We start from the raw sequence: 14738 nt of genomic DNA on the forward strand, positions 1-14738 counted from the left end.
AAAAAAAAAAAAAAAAAAAAAAGGGAGGGGACCAAAATAATAAAATAATAATAATAATAATAATAGGAGGGGGAAGAACATCCAGGGAGAGGAAAATGGCGAATGCAAAGGCCCTGAGGTGGAAATAACTTTGAAGAGTCAAGGAACTGAGAGAAGGCCAGGGTGCTTGGAGCACTGTGAACAGAGGGACAAGCAATTAAAAGAGGTTACGGGGCCAGCTTATGTCAGACCTGCTAAATCACTGTTAGGAACATTTTGGACTTTGTTTTAGATGTATGTGGAAGCCACTAGAGTACGAGTGTCCAGTCTTTCAACTTGCCTTGGCCACACTGAGTGAAGAGGAACTCTGCATATTAAATATATATAGTTAACATATATAAGTAACAAAGCTTCCATAAACATAAAATTAATGGATAGTTAAGGGATGGCCCTTAACCTTGCTTTTGTGAAACTGATGTTTCAGTGTTTGGTTTGATGACAGTGGTTACAACTCTTAATGAGTTCTTAAGGTGCTCATCAGAAATTTGGGGTTGGGCAAGGGATTTAGCTCTGTCACCACACCTGCCTTGCAAGCACAGGGTCCTGAGTTTGATCCCTGGTACCAAAAAATTGTAAAGAAATTTGGGGTTTACTTTTACTCTTCGAATGCTTCATCTTTGACAGCAGTTGTTCACAAATGTACTGACTGTGTGGCGGGCATGGGAGGCAGAATTAGTACTGCACTGTGCCCTCCCCTAGACAGCATTCCATTGTTGTTGCCTATTCTAGAGCACCATGCTGTGAGTGATGAAAAATATTGATAGAAACCATAAAATAATGCTAAAGGTTTGCAATATTATAGAGTAACATGACTAGCTATTTGGGGCTGCATGTGGCTTGCAGGCTTTGGGTTAAATATGCCTACAGTATAATATTTTGAATATGAGTTGTATGTGACATTTTTAGTATAGTGCCAAGCACCTAGTGAGTATTCAATAATGTGGGAACCCATGCTGGATCTGGGTTTGGTTGGGCTTGGGCCTAAGGGTCCTGTTGACAACTCTTTCCCCCTCTTAGCTATCTGCCCAGTCAGCCCATTATTCCCAGCAGCTGAGAACAGCCCGCAATGAATACCTGCTCAACTTGGTAGCCATGAACGCCCACCTTGACCACTACTACAAGGAGGAACTGCCAGCCCTGCTCAAAGTCAGTCCTAACTTGGATTACCCCTGCCTCTCACAAGCGGGAGGGCCATTCCCATGAGCCTGGCTGATGCTCCTGAGTAGCTTGCTTAGAGTGGATAGAAGATGCATACTTGGTTCTTGTTCTCATTCTAGCTGTCTGTGTGACACCATGCATGCACTTAACCCCTCTGAGCCCCACATTCCTCATCAAGGTTAACCCCAGTTCTGCCTACCTCATACATCAATGAGGTTCAAAAGAAGAGAATGGATGTAAGAGTGTTTTTTAAACTGTTAAGTGGGGTTGTGGTGTAGCTCTGTGGTAGAGCACTTGCCTAGCATGTACAAGGCCCTGGGTTCCATCCCCAGCACTATACAGTAAGTTAAGTGGTGTACATACATGAGGCCTACATCAGAAGTAGTAATAATGTCTTACTCCTTCCGTCTTTCCCAGCTTTCATGTCCATCCCTCACCCAGACCTTGCACAGAGACTCTGCCTTGCGGTAGAGGCCTGGAGGAGGGTTGGCGTCAGTATCCTGGTTTTCTCTTCAGGCCCTGGCCAGTGAGCTGTCAGAACACTTGAGGGACCCCCTGACCTTACTGAGCCACACTGAGCTGGAAGCTGCCGAGATGGTCCTGGAGCATGCCCGCCATGGGGGGCAGGCCACTTCCCAGGTGAACTCCCCTAGAGAGCCTCGCCATTCTTTTCTCCTCATGTATGTCCGCTCCTTTCCTTTGCACCTTGCCCTCTTTCCTTGATGAGGTACTGGGGACAGGGTTGGAGAGGGGGCCTGTGGGTGGGTGCTCATGCCTTTTTCTGCCTCAGGTAAATTGGGAACACGATGTGAAGCTATTTCTTCAGGAGCCTGAAGTGTTTTCCCCAACCCCACCTCAGCAGTTTCAGCCAGCTGGAGCCGATCAGGTGAGACATCCTGATTGTTGGAACAAGGCCAAATATAAGCAAAACTATGACCTAGCCCTCCCACCCTGTGTTAACTCGTCTGCTACTGAACCTTGGAGAAAGAATTCCAGTTCTCTCCCTCCCACCATGACACACAAACATACCTTAGCTCACCATTCAGGCTGTTTATTGCACTATCCTTTCCAATCCATCCCTGTTAATCTCCTGGGATCCCACTCCTGGGACTCTGTGGGCCCACACATCTGTATATGTCTGTGTCCATAGACATAGGCATGTGCGCCCACCTCTGTCCCTGTCCTTAGAGGTCAAGACAAAAGAGAGAAGAAGGGAATCGGAGAAGAGGCACAATCTCAGGTTGTCCTCACAGCACATCCATCCTATTCAGGTGTGTGTGCTGGAAGAGGGAGCAGAAGGCGTGGCTGGGAGGAGTGGCCTAGAGAAAGAGATTCAGCGCTGGACGAGCCGAGCTGCCCGTGACTACAAGATCCAGCACCACGGACATCGGGTGAGGTGGGGGTGCGGATGTTGTGGGTGGACAAGAAATGCTGAGGGATGGGGATCCCTGGACTCCTTGGGATATCACGGTGCTGCAGATAGGAAGGGAGGGAAGGGTGTTTCGACACAGCAGCACACAGTGGTGAAGGGCACAGCATTTGGAGCTAGACTAACCTGGGTTTAAATTGTCTTCTGTTACCATCAAGTTCTATAACTTTGAGTATGGAAGTGACTTCACCTCTCTGGACTTCAGTTTCCTCATCGCTAAAATGAGGCCAATAGTAACACCCACTTTATAGGGATGGTTACATGACAATGCAAGTGATTCAGCTAGCAAAGTACCAGGCCCAGAATAAGTTCTGGTCCACTGTGGCCATACCTGCCTCCCTCTTCCCCATCAGGTGCTACAGCGTCTAGAGCAGAGGCGGCAGCAGGCTCCAGAGCGCGAGGCTCCAGGCATAGAGCAACGGCTTCAGGAAGTGAGGGACAGCATTCGGCGAGCACAGGTGAGGCTCAGCCCTGGGCTTAGAGCTACTGAGATCCCTCCTTTGGGAGCCCTCTCCTCTTTCGGATGGGAGGAATGGGGGGAACCAGAGGGTGGACAGTTGGCCAGGCTCCACCAACTCCCTTCCTTCTCATTCCAGGTGAGCCAGGTGAAGGGGGCTGCCCGGCTGGCTCTACTGCAGGGGGCTGGCCTGGATGTGCAGCACTGGCTGAAGCCAGCCATGACCCAGGCCCAGGATGAGGTGGAACAGGAACGACGGCTTAGTGAGGCTCGGCTGTCCCAGAGGGATCTCTCTCCTACGGTGAATGCTCTCCCACCCCAGCCATACACACCCAGGGGGGCACAACTCCCCAGTAGAAGACACACCCTCTAAAATGGGAATCAGAGCAGCACCTAACTTACAGGGCTTCCCTGAGATGATTTGTGTAAGGTATTTGCATAGTTTCTGGCACAGAAAGTCCTCAGGAAACTTTCATTAGGATGTGACGGTTCAAAACCCAGGTTCTGGAAGCTAAGTGATTTTATTACCAGCCACTCCACTTACTGGTTTCAAAAGTAAAATGATAATGCAAAATAATACTGGGTAATTATGAAGAGTAAATGCAGTAATAGACATAACATGCTTAATGTTGTACTGGACACATATTGAGCACTCGGTTACTATTATTTAATATGATCCTGCCCTATGGTGATTTTGGTTGTGAGACATGGCGGTTGGCTGGGGGATTCTGCCTTGAAGGGGGATTCCTAGTGTCCTTAAGGGGTCGAATGGAGGAGTGAGGCCCCATAATCACGTGTCCTCTGTCCTCCAGGCTGAGGATGCTGAGCTTTCTGACTTCGATGAATGTGAGGAGACAGGGGAGCTCTTTGAAGAGCCTGCCCCACCAGCCCTGGCCACCAGGCCCCTCCCCTGCCCTGCACATGTGGTGTTTGGCTATCAGGTCTGAATGGGATTGGGGACTTTAGACTGGGCAACAGTAGGCGATAGCGAAATTGTGAATCCTTCCTTGTGGGGCTTTTAGGCAGGCCAGGAGGATGAGTTGACCATCACAGAGGGTGAGTGGCTGGAGGTCATAGAGGAGGGAGATGCTGATGAATGGGTCAAGGTGCGTATGGGACCCTGATTCTGACCTTGGGTTGGGGGCAGTGGGAGGACTTCTTGATGGCCCCCAAAGAATGACCCATCCAGGCAAAGCTAGAAGCCTGAATGGAGAAGAGCCAGGGCTGTGGACTACTGAGGCAAGTCTGATGTCCATTCATGTTGCTGGGTGAGCAGGCTCGGAACCAGCATGGTGAAGTAGGCTTTGTCCCTGAGCGGTATCTCAACTTCCCGGATCTCTCCCTTCCTGAGAGCAGGCATGACAATGACAATCTCTCAGGGGCAGAGCCCACAGGTAAGAAAAGGAAGTTCTGGGTTCAGCGACCCTGGATATGGAGAAAAATTGTTATGTGCTTATAGTCCTGGGGTATCACGGATCTAGGGTACTACCATCTTACTCCTTTTTTCACTATTTCTTCTGGGCTTCTGAAGCATTCCTGGCCCAAGCCCTGTACAGCTACACTGGCCAAAGTGAAGAAGAATTGAGCTTCCCTGAGGGCGCGCTCATCCGCCTGCTGCCCCGGGCCCAGGATGGAGTGGATGATGGCTTCTGGCGGGGAGAATTTGGGGGCCATGTTGGGGTCTTCCCTTCCTTGCTCGTGGAGGAGCTACTTGGCCCTCCTGGCTCCTCTGAACTCTCTGATCCTGAACAGGTGAGGCTTCATTCTCCCTGTGTTCCCAGGTACCTCTGAGTTGAACCTTTCACTCTAGTAAGGCCCAAGTTTATCTCCTATGATGGATTGGACTTTCCCATCTCCTTCGGCTGAGCAGAGAAAGGGGAAACCAAGACACTCTTTGTAGTTTAGGTGACTTTAGTGCTAAACTGACCTGAGTTCACGTTTCTACTGCATGACCTTGGGCAGTGACTCTCTGAGCTTGTTTCTTCATGCATAAAATGGAGGTAATTCCTGCCTTAGCAGGCTCACTATGATGACTAGAAATAATAAGGGTAGAGTTCTTAGCCCTGTGGGTCATAGGAGGTACTTAAATTATGATGCTATCGTCATGACAACAACAGGGAGAAATTAGGACTGGGAATTAGGAGGTGCATGTCTAGAAGCCAGCATTTTTTTGTTTTTCTGATACCAGGGATTGAACTTAGGACCTTGCACTTGTGAGGCATGCACTGTATCACTGAGCTAGATTCCCCAGCCTGAAGGGAGCATCCTGATCACACTGTGATCTCAGACAGATGGCTTAACCTGAAACTCACCTCTGATATAGGAGTCATAAAAAATACTTATCTCAGCCAAGCATGGTGGCACACTGTAATGCTAGCACTCAGGAGGCTGAGGCAGGAGGATTGCAGTGAGTTCAGGCCCTCCTGGGCTACATAGTGAATTCAAGGCCAGCCTGAACTATATAGCCAGACTGTCTTCAAAAACAAACAAACAAACACTTGTTTCATGGGGTGTGAATGAAATTGAGTGAACCCCTGTGTAAATACAAGCATTTGGCCACGTCTATTGGGAATTGATGGGACAGGAATTGAAGGTGGGATGAAAAGAGCTGGTGAGCTGGGTGTGGTAGCACACACCTGTCTGTAATCCCAGACTCAGGAGGTTGAGGCAAGAGGATGGTTGTGAGTTTAAGGCCATCCTGAGCTACAAGTGGGACCGTTTCTCAAAAAACAAAACGAAACAGAAAAGAGTGAGTAAAAGTTTCCTACGTGCCAGGAATAACTCTCTGTCCACCCTGGTACCAGATGCTGCCATCTCCTTCGCCTCCCAGCTTCTCCCCTCCTGCACCCACCACTGCCTTGGATGGAGCTCCTGCACCTGTCCTTCCTGGGGGTGAGTAGAGGGAATTAGGGGCCCTAGAAGGATAAGAGATCGCGAGGAGGAATCTTGGAGTTTCAGGTCAGAACTCTGCTTCTCTGCATGGCCTCAGTGTACCTTGCAATCGGGTCCACTACAGATTGATGCAGGAGTTTGGGATTTGGAGTCAGGCTGACCTGGCTCAGACCCTGCTGTCACTTCCTGGTATGTGACTTGATGTGGGATATTTAACCTGTCTGGTCCTCCTTTATAAAGTGAGGGCAAAGGTACTACTTTATTGGATGATTATGAATTTTAAAAGATTCCTATAGTGCATTGTGCTTAGGACATAGTAAAGCATGCAAGTAGTAGCTGTTTTATCATTGCTTTATTTTTGTTTGTTTTTATCATTGTTTTAAAAATTACCTACCTGCTCTTTCTGTATTCCCCCAAAATGTATCCTTTGCTCATAGTGTCATTAGACCATCCAAGTGCCTAGGTTTGTGTGTTCCTTTTCCCTTATGACTTTTTTGTTGTTGTTTTTGTGGTGCTAAGGATGGAACCCAGGACCTTGCACATGCTAGGCAAGAATTCTACAACTCAATTACATCCAGTCCCCCTTGTCCCCTTTTCCTCTTGGAATATCCACCTTTACTAAAACCTCTGTAGTCACCCTCCCTGACCCTCCTGGAGACACCACCATATGCAGCACCCTAATTCATTTTTAATGACTTAGCACTCACACATTCACTGTGTTTGTTTGTCCCCCAACCCCCACCCCAGCTCTGGGGCTGAACCCAGGGGCATTCTACCACTGAGTTATATTGTCAGCCCTTTTATTTTTAAATTTTCAAACAGGGTCTTGCTAAGTTGCCCATGCTGGCTTTGAACTTGCTATCCTCCTGCCCCAAGCTCCAAGTAGCTAGGATTTATAGGCATGTGGCATTGTGCCCAGGCCATTGTGTTTTTGATGTTTCATTATTGGGTTCTTGAGAGGCATTGGGAGGGAGGGCATTGTGTATCTCACCTGCCTTTTTTGGTGCCTCGATCAAAGCTGATCATGTAGCAGTTGCCCAATAAATACTTGTTGAGGATGGATGGATTGATGGAGTTTATGGCTCAGGTTGGTGACTATTTGTTAATCCAACAAGTATTTATGGAGTGTCACTATCCAGAGTGCTGGAAAGGTAGCATTGAAAACAAAGCCTAAACACTGGCTGTGGTTCTTGTTTCCAGACAAAGCCTTGGACTGCCCTGGACCCCTGGACTTGATGGCTCCTCGACTCAGGCCGGTAAGGGCCCTGTCCTAGAGGTTGTGTACAGAGGAGTCGTTCTAATTGGTCCTGTTTTCTCTGCTTGGCTGAGGGAATGGACAGGGATACTCCAAGGGAGGACTTCAGAGCATTAACTGTGTGTTCCCCATAGGTGCGGCCACCACCTCCTCCACCAGCTAAAGCCCCGGACCCTGGCCATCCAGATTCTTTCACCTGAAGGCCATGGGATCACTGCCCCCCCCAGTAATGCTGCGGCCCCTATCTCCATGCTTTCAGACCACCCCCGCAATGATCTGGAGCAACAGAGCCACAAGGTGGAATGTCCACCATGTCTACTCTCACTTCCAGGAGTAGAAGCTTCTCCTTTCCCCTTTTCTGGGGCCAGAATCCACTCCTTTTCCCCATTGTCCTCCTGCCATTTTTAGAGCTGAAACTACCCATCTTCTGCCATCGCCCTGTCCCTAGGGTGGTGAAATACCCCAAAATCTCTGGGGCTGGAACCCTCCCTCCTAAGTCTTGAGTGGCTCTGGCCTGCCTCCGTCTCCATTCTGGCTGTGTGGCCCACCCCACTCTGGATGCCAGGGTCACTGGGCTTGAGTTGAGCAGAGGAGCAGCCTTGGGAGTCACAAGGAGCTGGAGCCAGTATGCAGAGCAGCTGTAATAGTCTGAGCGGATTTATTGACACTGAATAAAGGGCATGAAGGCCAAGCCAGGGCCTGGACCTCTTGTGCCAAGAGGGCAGGATGCCTAAGGTGCTATTGCTTTAGGGGCCCACCGAGGGCAGGGGCCTGGTGAGGTGTTGGGGAAGGCAGGCCAGGTAGCCTATTGGCAGGTAAGGGACGTGGAAAAGAATTTGGGACCAGGAGTGTGGGTAACTTCTCCGATGGTCCCCCAGGCTGAGACCATGCAACTCCAGATGGAAGTAGAGCTGGTACCTCAACTGGGGGGCAGTGCCATCCAGCGAAGGGGAGAGCCTTCGTGCCCACTCTTCCCCTTGCCCTGCCCGCTGGTAGTCCATCAGTACAATGAAGGAAGAGGCTTGGAGGAGAGGAAGGGGAACAGTGTTGCTTCCTGTTCAAGCTCTAGCCCAACTTTTCCCTAGAGTACACACCCACTCCCCACCACCAGCCAAAGAATTTGTAGCACGGGCTAAGGCTGCACTTCTCCCTGGGGGTTCGGGGAGCTGAGAGCTGATAAGCTTAAGGAGTTTAGGTGAGTGGACAATATTACCTGAATTGGGCCTCAGGTAGACTCACCTCATATACCTTCTTCATCCTGTGGAGACACCTGGGAGAAAGGGGAGGTGTCAACAATGGGAACAAGAAGTGGATCATTATCAGTGATCCCCAAAGAAGTGGAAAATAAAACTGAGCCCACTGCAGCCTTAGCCACATCATCATACCTGCTGATCTGAGATGTCCAGTTTGCTTGGTTGTTCATTTGCCCTTTGACTGGGCAGCCTTGGGCTTTGGTCTCTCCCTCTGGCCCCCAGTGTTGACTCTGCACAGGTCCCAGGATTCCCCTCATGTGCACAAGGGATAAGACTGCTGCCCCTGAGTCCTCCATTCTGCACTGGGGGGCTGGCTAGAGCCTGGGGCTGCAGCTCCTCAGGAGGCAGCCTCTCAATGGCAGGCATTCCTGCCTTGGGCTGGCCTCCCCCAGACCCCTGACTATCCTTTAGGTCCTGCCCCCCACCAGAGCCCCAGCTCCTGTCTATGGGGGAACCATCACGATGCTCATGTAGCCCATAGCGCTTCTCAATGTGTGTCACCCGGAACCTGGGAGGGAGAGAACACAGGGGCTCAGGGCCACAACTCAGAGGCTGCCTGGCCCTCCCCTCTGACTAGAGACATTCTAGGTTTGATGGCTACTTCTCTCTGGTGTAGGTTGGGGGAGACCTCAGGAGCATAATGCACAGCCTGACCCTTGCTGTGGCTCCCACTCTAGAAGGAAGGAGCTGGGGCCCACCTGTGGGATCAGGTGCTTGATCACTGTGGCCCCCACTTCAAGCTGCATTTCCCTAGACCCACCTGCCCACAGAGAATACAGTAGTCTCCCCAGCTCGGGGGCGGCTTTTTCCTTCTTTGGAGCGGCCCTGACGGACAAGTGGAGGCCTCTTACTGCGGCTGCAGTGGATGCAAGGGGCTGAAGAGCCCAGATGCACTGTGTGATGATGGGAGGGGGCTCCATCTTGCAGGCTGGAGGTGGCATCCACACTGGACAGTAGGGAAGAGGGGAACAGAAATATTTCTATTTCCTTTCTGTTTTCTGTTTTCTTCTGTCTTTTCAGCATGCTCTTTAAACCTCCAGGAGCCCCGTGTTCCCCTCAGCCTCAACATCCTTTTGTCTTTATCTAATAAATTCAGTATTAAGATGTGAGTGACCATTTGTCCTTCCTTCCGAGGTGGCATCCACACTGGACAGTAGGGAAGAGGGGAACAGAAATATTTCTATTTCCTTTCTGTTTTCTGTTTTCTTCTGTCTTTTCAGCATGCTCTTTAAACCTCCAGGAGCCCCGTGTTCCCCTCAGCCTCAACATCCTTTTGTCTTTATCTAATAAATTCAGTATTAAGATGTGAGTGACCATTTGTCCTTCCTTCCAGCCGTTTGATTAAAAAAAAAAAAAAAGGTTAATGCTTAACTGAAAAGAGTGACACTAGAGGTGACTGTTAGGCTTGATGATATCTGGATGGGAGACGTGGTTTGAAGGACTAGAGGTTGCTCCAGAACTTCTTCCTGTAGGGTAGCTAGCCTGGCCCTCTCCCACCCAAGTGTGCAGTGAGGCTGGGAGAGGCTTGTGCTGGAGGAGAGACTACTCTCCAAGGCAAGCTAGGTCATGCTGGCCCTGTTTCCAGCTCACCTGGAGAGCTGCACTGTCCCTTCTCCTTCACTGTCCCCCAGCATCTCCTTCAAGGCCTCAGCATTGGCTGAGGGGGGGGAAGGAAAAGAGGGAGTCAGTGGAGGTAGAGATCGAGGCAAGAGCAGGATGGTGGGAGGGAGCAAGGGGTCAGCCAGTACCCACCTTCATTTTGAATGATGCAGCGAACAATCCTCTCTACTGTGTCCTCATTCATGTCATCGTCCTCAGCTGAAGGATGAGAGAGGTTGGCAAGGGAGCAGGAAATGAGTCAGCTTTGGGGGAACATGACCTGACAGCCCCCATGGCCCATTGCTCAAGACATACTCCTTTACCTATTTGCCATCATGCTCGACTTTAGCATTTCAGGGGCCAGAAAAGATAAGGAAGTCAATGGGAGCCCAACACTACCATCAGTGAGCACTTCCTGCCCATGCTGCCTTCTCTGTCCTCTTTCAGAGGGGTGTCACCCTACTTACTGACTCAAAAAATCATCACTAGGCTTCCTGTAGGCTGGATCAGGATTTGGCCTAGATCTGTTGTCCAGAAAGGCAGAAAGAGGTGTAGGGAGAGGGATAAGGGAAAAAGGTGACTGAGCCAGGGTTCCAGGCTTCTCACTCACGGGGCTGGAGCTGGGCGTCATCAGGCTCCGAAGCCCTAGAGGTGCGGCAGCGGTAACCTTTCTTCTTGAGCACGTGGCAGATCATGAAGCCTACAAGGCCCATGAGGAAGAAGACCAGCACAAGCAGGAAGAGCATGTATAGCCCATGTTGGGGCGGTTCCAGGACAGGCTGTGGTTCCGACATGAAGCCCTGGGGGGCGAGCGCGGGCCAGGGCGCCTCCTGGGTTTAGGGGGCTGCAGCTGGGATTGGGGGAGGAGTACAAACACGATCTTCAGGATCCCCAGCGGGTGCTCCGGCCCCACCCCCTACCCAACGAGGGAGCTGTCCGGGCCAAGGGTGCTGGTCGGCCAAGACCGCCCAAGGCTGGAGGCCAGATGGAGGCTGCACAAGCCCTCCGCCACTACACTGGTTCCACTTCCCTGACACCCAGACCAATACCCCTTCCAGCTCAGCACGCGCTTCAGTCCCTCCCAAGGACACTGCAGCACAGTGTGGGGCAAAATTCTCAGGTGGCGAGTGCAGAAATCGAGCCTGAGTCAGCGCCCGCACCTCCTCTACATCCACCGGAGCCAGGCCTCTTGCAGCCCCCTCCTCTCCCTGAACTCCCAGATCCCTCCCCATCTTTTCGTTCCCTCCCACCCTGATCACCTGGCCCACCCGGGACCGGCGCTTTGGTTCCGGCTCCGGCTCCGATTCTGGTTCCAGGGGCGTCGTAGTCCGGCTCAGGGCCCCCGATGCCCTCCCGGTGCTCATCCCTTGATTCCTCCCCCTCCCCCTTCGCCGCCTCACCGGCTCCGGCTGTGGCTGCGGATACCGGCGCCGCGGCAGGCGGGGGGAGGGAAGGATGGCGGGGGATGCGGGCTGGTTGGGAGAAGCGGCAGGCTCTGGATAACTCCGGCCCTGGCAAAGGGAGGAGCTGGGGGGTGCTTCGGCCGCCGCCCTGGATTCCCAAATGCGTTTTCCAGTCGCCAGCTCGGGACTAAGGGGCGGAGCGCAGGTGTGCAGAGAAGGGAGCGAGAGCCTTGCGCGAGTGCGAGCGCGAGTGAGTTGCGCGCGTGAGCGCGCCGGCCCCCCCCCCGAAAAGGATGTGTGGCGCTGAGTCTGGGTCCGCGTGGGGGACAGGAGGTCAGGAGGAGGTGGCCTCCACTGGTCTGTCTGCCACAGCTCCTGCCCTCAGGTACCCCAGACGAGAGGCTGGTCCGGAGTCTTCCCAGCCGGCTGAGGAAATCTGGCTCTCTGCCCCGGAGAAGGGCAGCGTGGCCGGATCCTCGCGGATTCTGAGGTGACCACGGCCTGCGCCCGCAAGCGGCTGGAGGGAAGAGCTCGGCTTCTCGAGGATTTGATCCCCTCCTGGAGAGAAATGGCGCTCAAATCCCAGGACTCAGGCTACCTTTTCTCCACCGAAGCCCGGCGGCTCATGCCCCAGACTCTGGAGAGGCCAGCCGAGGCTATGGGAGGAACTCCCGCAGGGGGCGTGGCCCAGGCGTGGTTTCGGGGCGGGGCCTAAACTCCGTGTTCCGCTGAGGCCCTCTGCGTGCTTGCGCAACACGCAGGACTGGGGGTGGGGCTGTCGGTCGGCGGTTGGTGGAGGCGTGGGGCCTGCTCCCGCTGGCACCATGGCCAAGACTGTGGCCTATTTCTACGACCCCGACGTGGGCAACTTCCACTACGGTGAGGGAACGCGGTTGTTCGCAAGAGATCGGGATGTAAAGATTTCGCGGCAAGGGCTGCGCGACTCCAGGGGTGGGCCCTGAGGAACTCTCTTCTCCCCACCCCTAGGAGCTGGGCACCCTATGAAACCCCATCGACTGGCGTTGACCCATAGCCTCGTCCTGCACTATGGTCTCTATAAGAAGATGATCGTGAGTCCCTTCGCCTCTGCGGGGCTTTGGGATTGGGAATGAGTTACCTAATCTGCCATAGGGGTAGGTGGGATAGAATGAATACACCAAATTCAGCTTATTCTTAGGGCGCTTCCCTAGGCGTGGGCAGTAAGGTGGAAAACAGTGGAGTGCCCCCCATATGCAGAGTGTTGTGGGTGGTGTCCTGTGATTTAATGGGAGTTATGTTTTTCACCTCTGATCTCTACCCTTTGACCTTAGACAGGCCTGCCCATGGCCAACAGACATATACACCCCCCACCCCGCGTTTAATTAAACAACTTATTTATCTTATGGTGCAGAAAGCCAGGTAGGTTACTTCACACCTACTAGGCAAGCCTCTACCTTCGAGCCACACCCCTCGGTCTGCAATTTAAGGTGTAGACAGTACTGGGGCCTCAGGGATAAAGGAGTTGGGTCGTTGTATCTGATTGTGGTACAGATCATTGCCCACCCCTTTTCCTCTGTCGCTTCTCTCTACCTTTAAGGAGCTAGAACTCCAGGAACAATTCTGCAGCATGTGTGTAAATGTGTACGTGTGTTTGAAGAACAGATGTCTTTGGTATTCCCGTTTTTTTGTTTTTTTTTTTTTTTTTTTTTTTTTTTTGGTCTCTGGGATGGAACTCAGGACCTTGTGCTTGTGAGGCAGGTGGAGTGCCACTGAACTAAATCCCCAGCCCTATTCCCTTTTCAATCCAGAATCTCTGCCCAGTTCTGCTTAGTCACTATTCAGTCCTCCATCTCCCATATATGTCTGTTCCTTGTTAGGCATTTATTCCTGTAAAATGGGATAATAACAGATACATCCCTTATGCACTGGCAGGGGAATGAGTCAACAGTATGAATGCACGCTCCCTGCATGTATGTGTTGAGACACAGCCAGGTTGAATTCCTTGTATGTCCAGGTGTGCATTTTCTAGGAGAAGAAAAACTCTTTCTTCCCCATTTTCAAAGAAATGTGTAAAACCTCTCCACTTCAAGGATGACAGGTCTTTGGTTTACCCCCTTGGGTTTCAATTAGAAGGATGTAATATGTCCCATGTATTTGACTACAAAATGAAGAGTCCAGAAAAGAAAGGGCAGTATCAGAGCCCAGGGGATGACAGTAGGGATAGAAACAGAAATAGGACATCCAAGGAATAGGGTAGGTAGATGAGGGTTCGAGGATAGGATGGAGGTGGGAAGAATGGTCTTTAGGGGTCTGACCAAGATCATCTATGGAACCTCTGTTGACCTTTGTCTCATAGAATAACAAGGATTAGGGGTGGGGAATTGCTGTGTGTGTGGGTTTCCAGGGCTGGCTTTAGTGATGGTGGCTCAACCCTATGCATAGGGCTGGCCCTGCCTTGGTTCATCCTGTGTCTTCATCTCAAGGTCTTCAAGCCATACCAGGCCTCCCAGCATGACATGTGCCGCTTCCACTCTGAGGACTACATTGACTTCCTGCAGAGAGTCAGTCCCACCAATATGCAAGGCTTCACCAAGAGCCTTAATGCCTTCAATGTGGGTGATGACTGGTAAGGGAGGGGAGGATTGGGACTTTTGATTTCAAGCAGCTTGATGCCAGGACCTTCAGTGAGGTCTTGTAGTAGCTCACATGGGGGTGCCTTACATGACTAGGAGTCATATTTATTAGTCATTTGCTCTAGGCCAGGTCCTGTGCTAAATGCAGGGATGCAGTGATAAAGAACAATACAGTTTTCATGTCATACCTGTGCTAAGGCCTTTTTCAGAGAGGTACATGATAGACTGAGAGTATACACTTGGTAGAATTATGGCTCCTTGGTGGAGGCCTCCTAGAGGAAGTAATGAAGATTGAGCTGAGATCTTAAAAAAGGGTAGGAAGTGATTAGGTGGAAGGTGGTTGCAGCATGAGGGGAGGGAGGTAGTGGGCAGCAGGAACAGCATGTGCTAAGCATCACTGGTAGGTAGAGAAGACTCATTTAAGGAACAAAAAAAAGACCAAGTGTGGATTATGAAGAAAAAATTCATCTGATTGAAGGCTAAGGAGATAGGTGGAGCCTTTTAAAAGTAAACAGCCCTATTATTTGTCAGGATTTCTGCTACCAGAGTAGAAGCAAGTCATTAAAGTGTCTTCAGAAGTGAGGGAGTGCTTTTGACATGATCAAGTTTACACTGCACTTGTATTTTTTTTTTTTTTTTTT

At 51.3% G+C, this 14738-nt stretch overlaps 3 protein-coding genes across 5 annotated transcripts in view; 2 read left to right on the top strand and 1 right to left on the bottom strand.

The window, feature by feature from the left end:
* The window catches only part of Fchsd1 (FCH and double SH3 domains 1), a 10796-nt gene extending 3343 nt beyond the window's left edge, over window positions 1-7453 (top strand). Inside the window, exons 8-20 of one of the 2 annotated variants that reach the window (XM_010613868.2) lie at window positions 1057-1185; window positions 1714-1836; window positions 1988-2083; window positions 2469-2588; window positions 2980-3084; window positions 3223-3384; window positions 3896-4024; window positions 4106-4189; window positions 4360-4477; window positions 4615-4835; window positions 5888-5975; window positions 7176-7231; window positions 7365-7453. In XM_010613868.2, the coding sequence (XP_010612170.1) occupies window positions 1057-1185; window positions 1714-1836; window positions 1988-2083; window positions 2469-2588; window positions 2980-3084; window positions 3223-3384; window positions 3896-4024; window positions 4106-4189; window positions 4360-4477; window positions 4615-4835; window positions 5888-5975; window positions 7176-7231; window positions 7365-7430 (1497 nt within the window). In that variant the 3' untranslated portion in view covers window positions 7431-7453. The remainder of the gene's footprint in view (window positions 1-1056; window positions 1186-1713; window positions 1837-1987; window positions 2084-2468; window positions 2589-2979; window positions 3085-3222; window positions 3385-3895; window positions 4025-4105; window positions 4190-4359; window positions 4478-4614; window positions 4836-5887; window positions 5976-7175; window positions 7232-7364) is intronic. The other variant, XM_033767019.1, reaches the window with a different exon arrangement.
* On the bottom strand, window positions 6811-12164 carry Rell2 (RELT like 2). 2 transcript variants are annotated; one of them, XM_010613871.3, is made up of 8 exons: window positions 11351-12164; window positions 10693-10932; window positions 10236-10301; window positions 10074-10140; window positions 9244-9429; window positions 8616-8991; window positions 8470-8500; window positions 6811-8251 (listed from the first exon to the last, which is right to left on the bottom strand). In XM_010613871.3, exons 2-7 carry the CDS (start codon window positions 10874-10876, stop codon window positions 8471-8473), a joined length of 909 nt encoding a protein of 302 aa, XP_010612173.1. In that variant the 5' UTR covers window positions 10877-10932; window positions 11351-12164; the 3' UTR covers window positions 6811-8251; window position 8470. The 2 variants fall into 2 exon arrangements, with proteins under 2 accessions (XP_010612173.1, XP_010612172.1); XM_010613870.3 differs by having other exon boundaries at window positions 11342-12164.
* A 75-nt stretch (window positions 12165-12239) lies between these two features.
* The window catches only part of Hdac3 (histone deacetylase 3), a 15916-nt gene continuing 13417 nt past the window's right edge, over window positions 12240-14738 (top strand). Inside the window, exons 1-3 of the mRNA XM_010613872.3 lie at window positions 12240-12364; window positions 12473-12555; window positions 13948-14090. Of these exons, the coding sequence (XP_010612174.1) occupies window positions 12310-12364; window positions 12473-12555; window positions 13948-14090 (281 nt within the window). The 5' untranslated portion in view covers window positions 12240-12309. The remainder of the gene's footprint in view (window positions 12365-12472; window positions 12556-13947; window positions 14091-14738) is intronic.

The sequence above is a fragment of the Fukomys damarensis genome, unplaced genomic scaffold (genome assembly GCF_012274545.1).
Source record: "Fukomys damarensis isolate Sample0158 unplaced genomic scaffold, DMR_v1.0_HiC HiC_scaffold_3, whole genome shotgun sequence".
NCBI lineage: Eukaryota > Metazoa > Chordata > Mammalia > Rodentia > Bathyergidae > Fukomys > Fukomys damarensis.

Excerpts from the sequence above, each read along its gene's own strand:
- Rell2 (XM_010613871.3), bottom strand. The coding sequence starts at position 10,876 with ATGTCGGAACCACAGCCTGTCCTGGAACCGCCCCAACATGGGCTATAC. Across the intron at positions 10,302-10,692 it reads TGACGCCCAGCTCCAGCCCC|CTGAGGACGATGACATGAAT; the intron begins GTGAGTGAGAAG and ends CTCATCCTTCAG. Across the intron at positions 10,141-10,235 it reads CTGCATCATTCAAAATGAAG|CCAATGCTGAGGCCTTGAAG; the intron begins GTGGGTACTGGC and ends CCCCCCCCTCAG.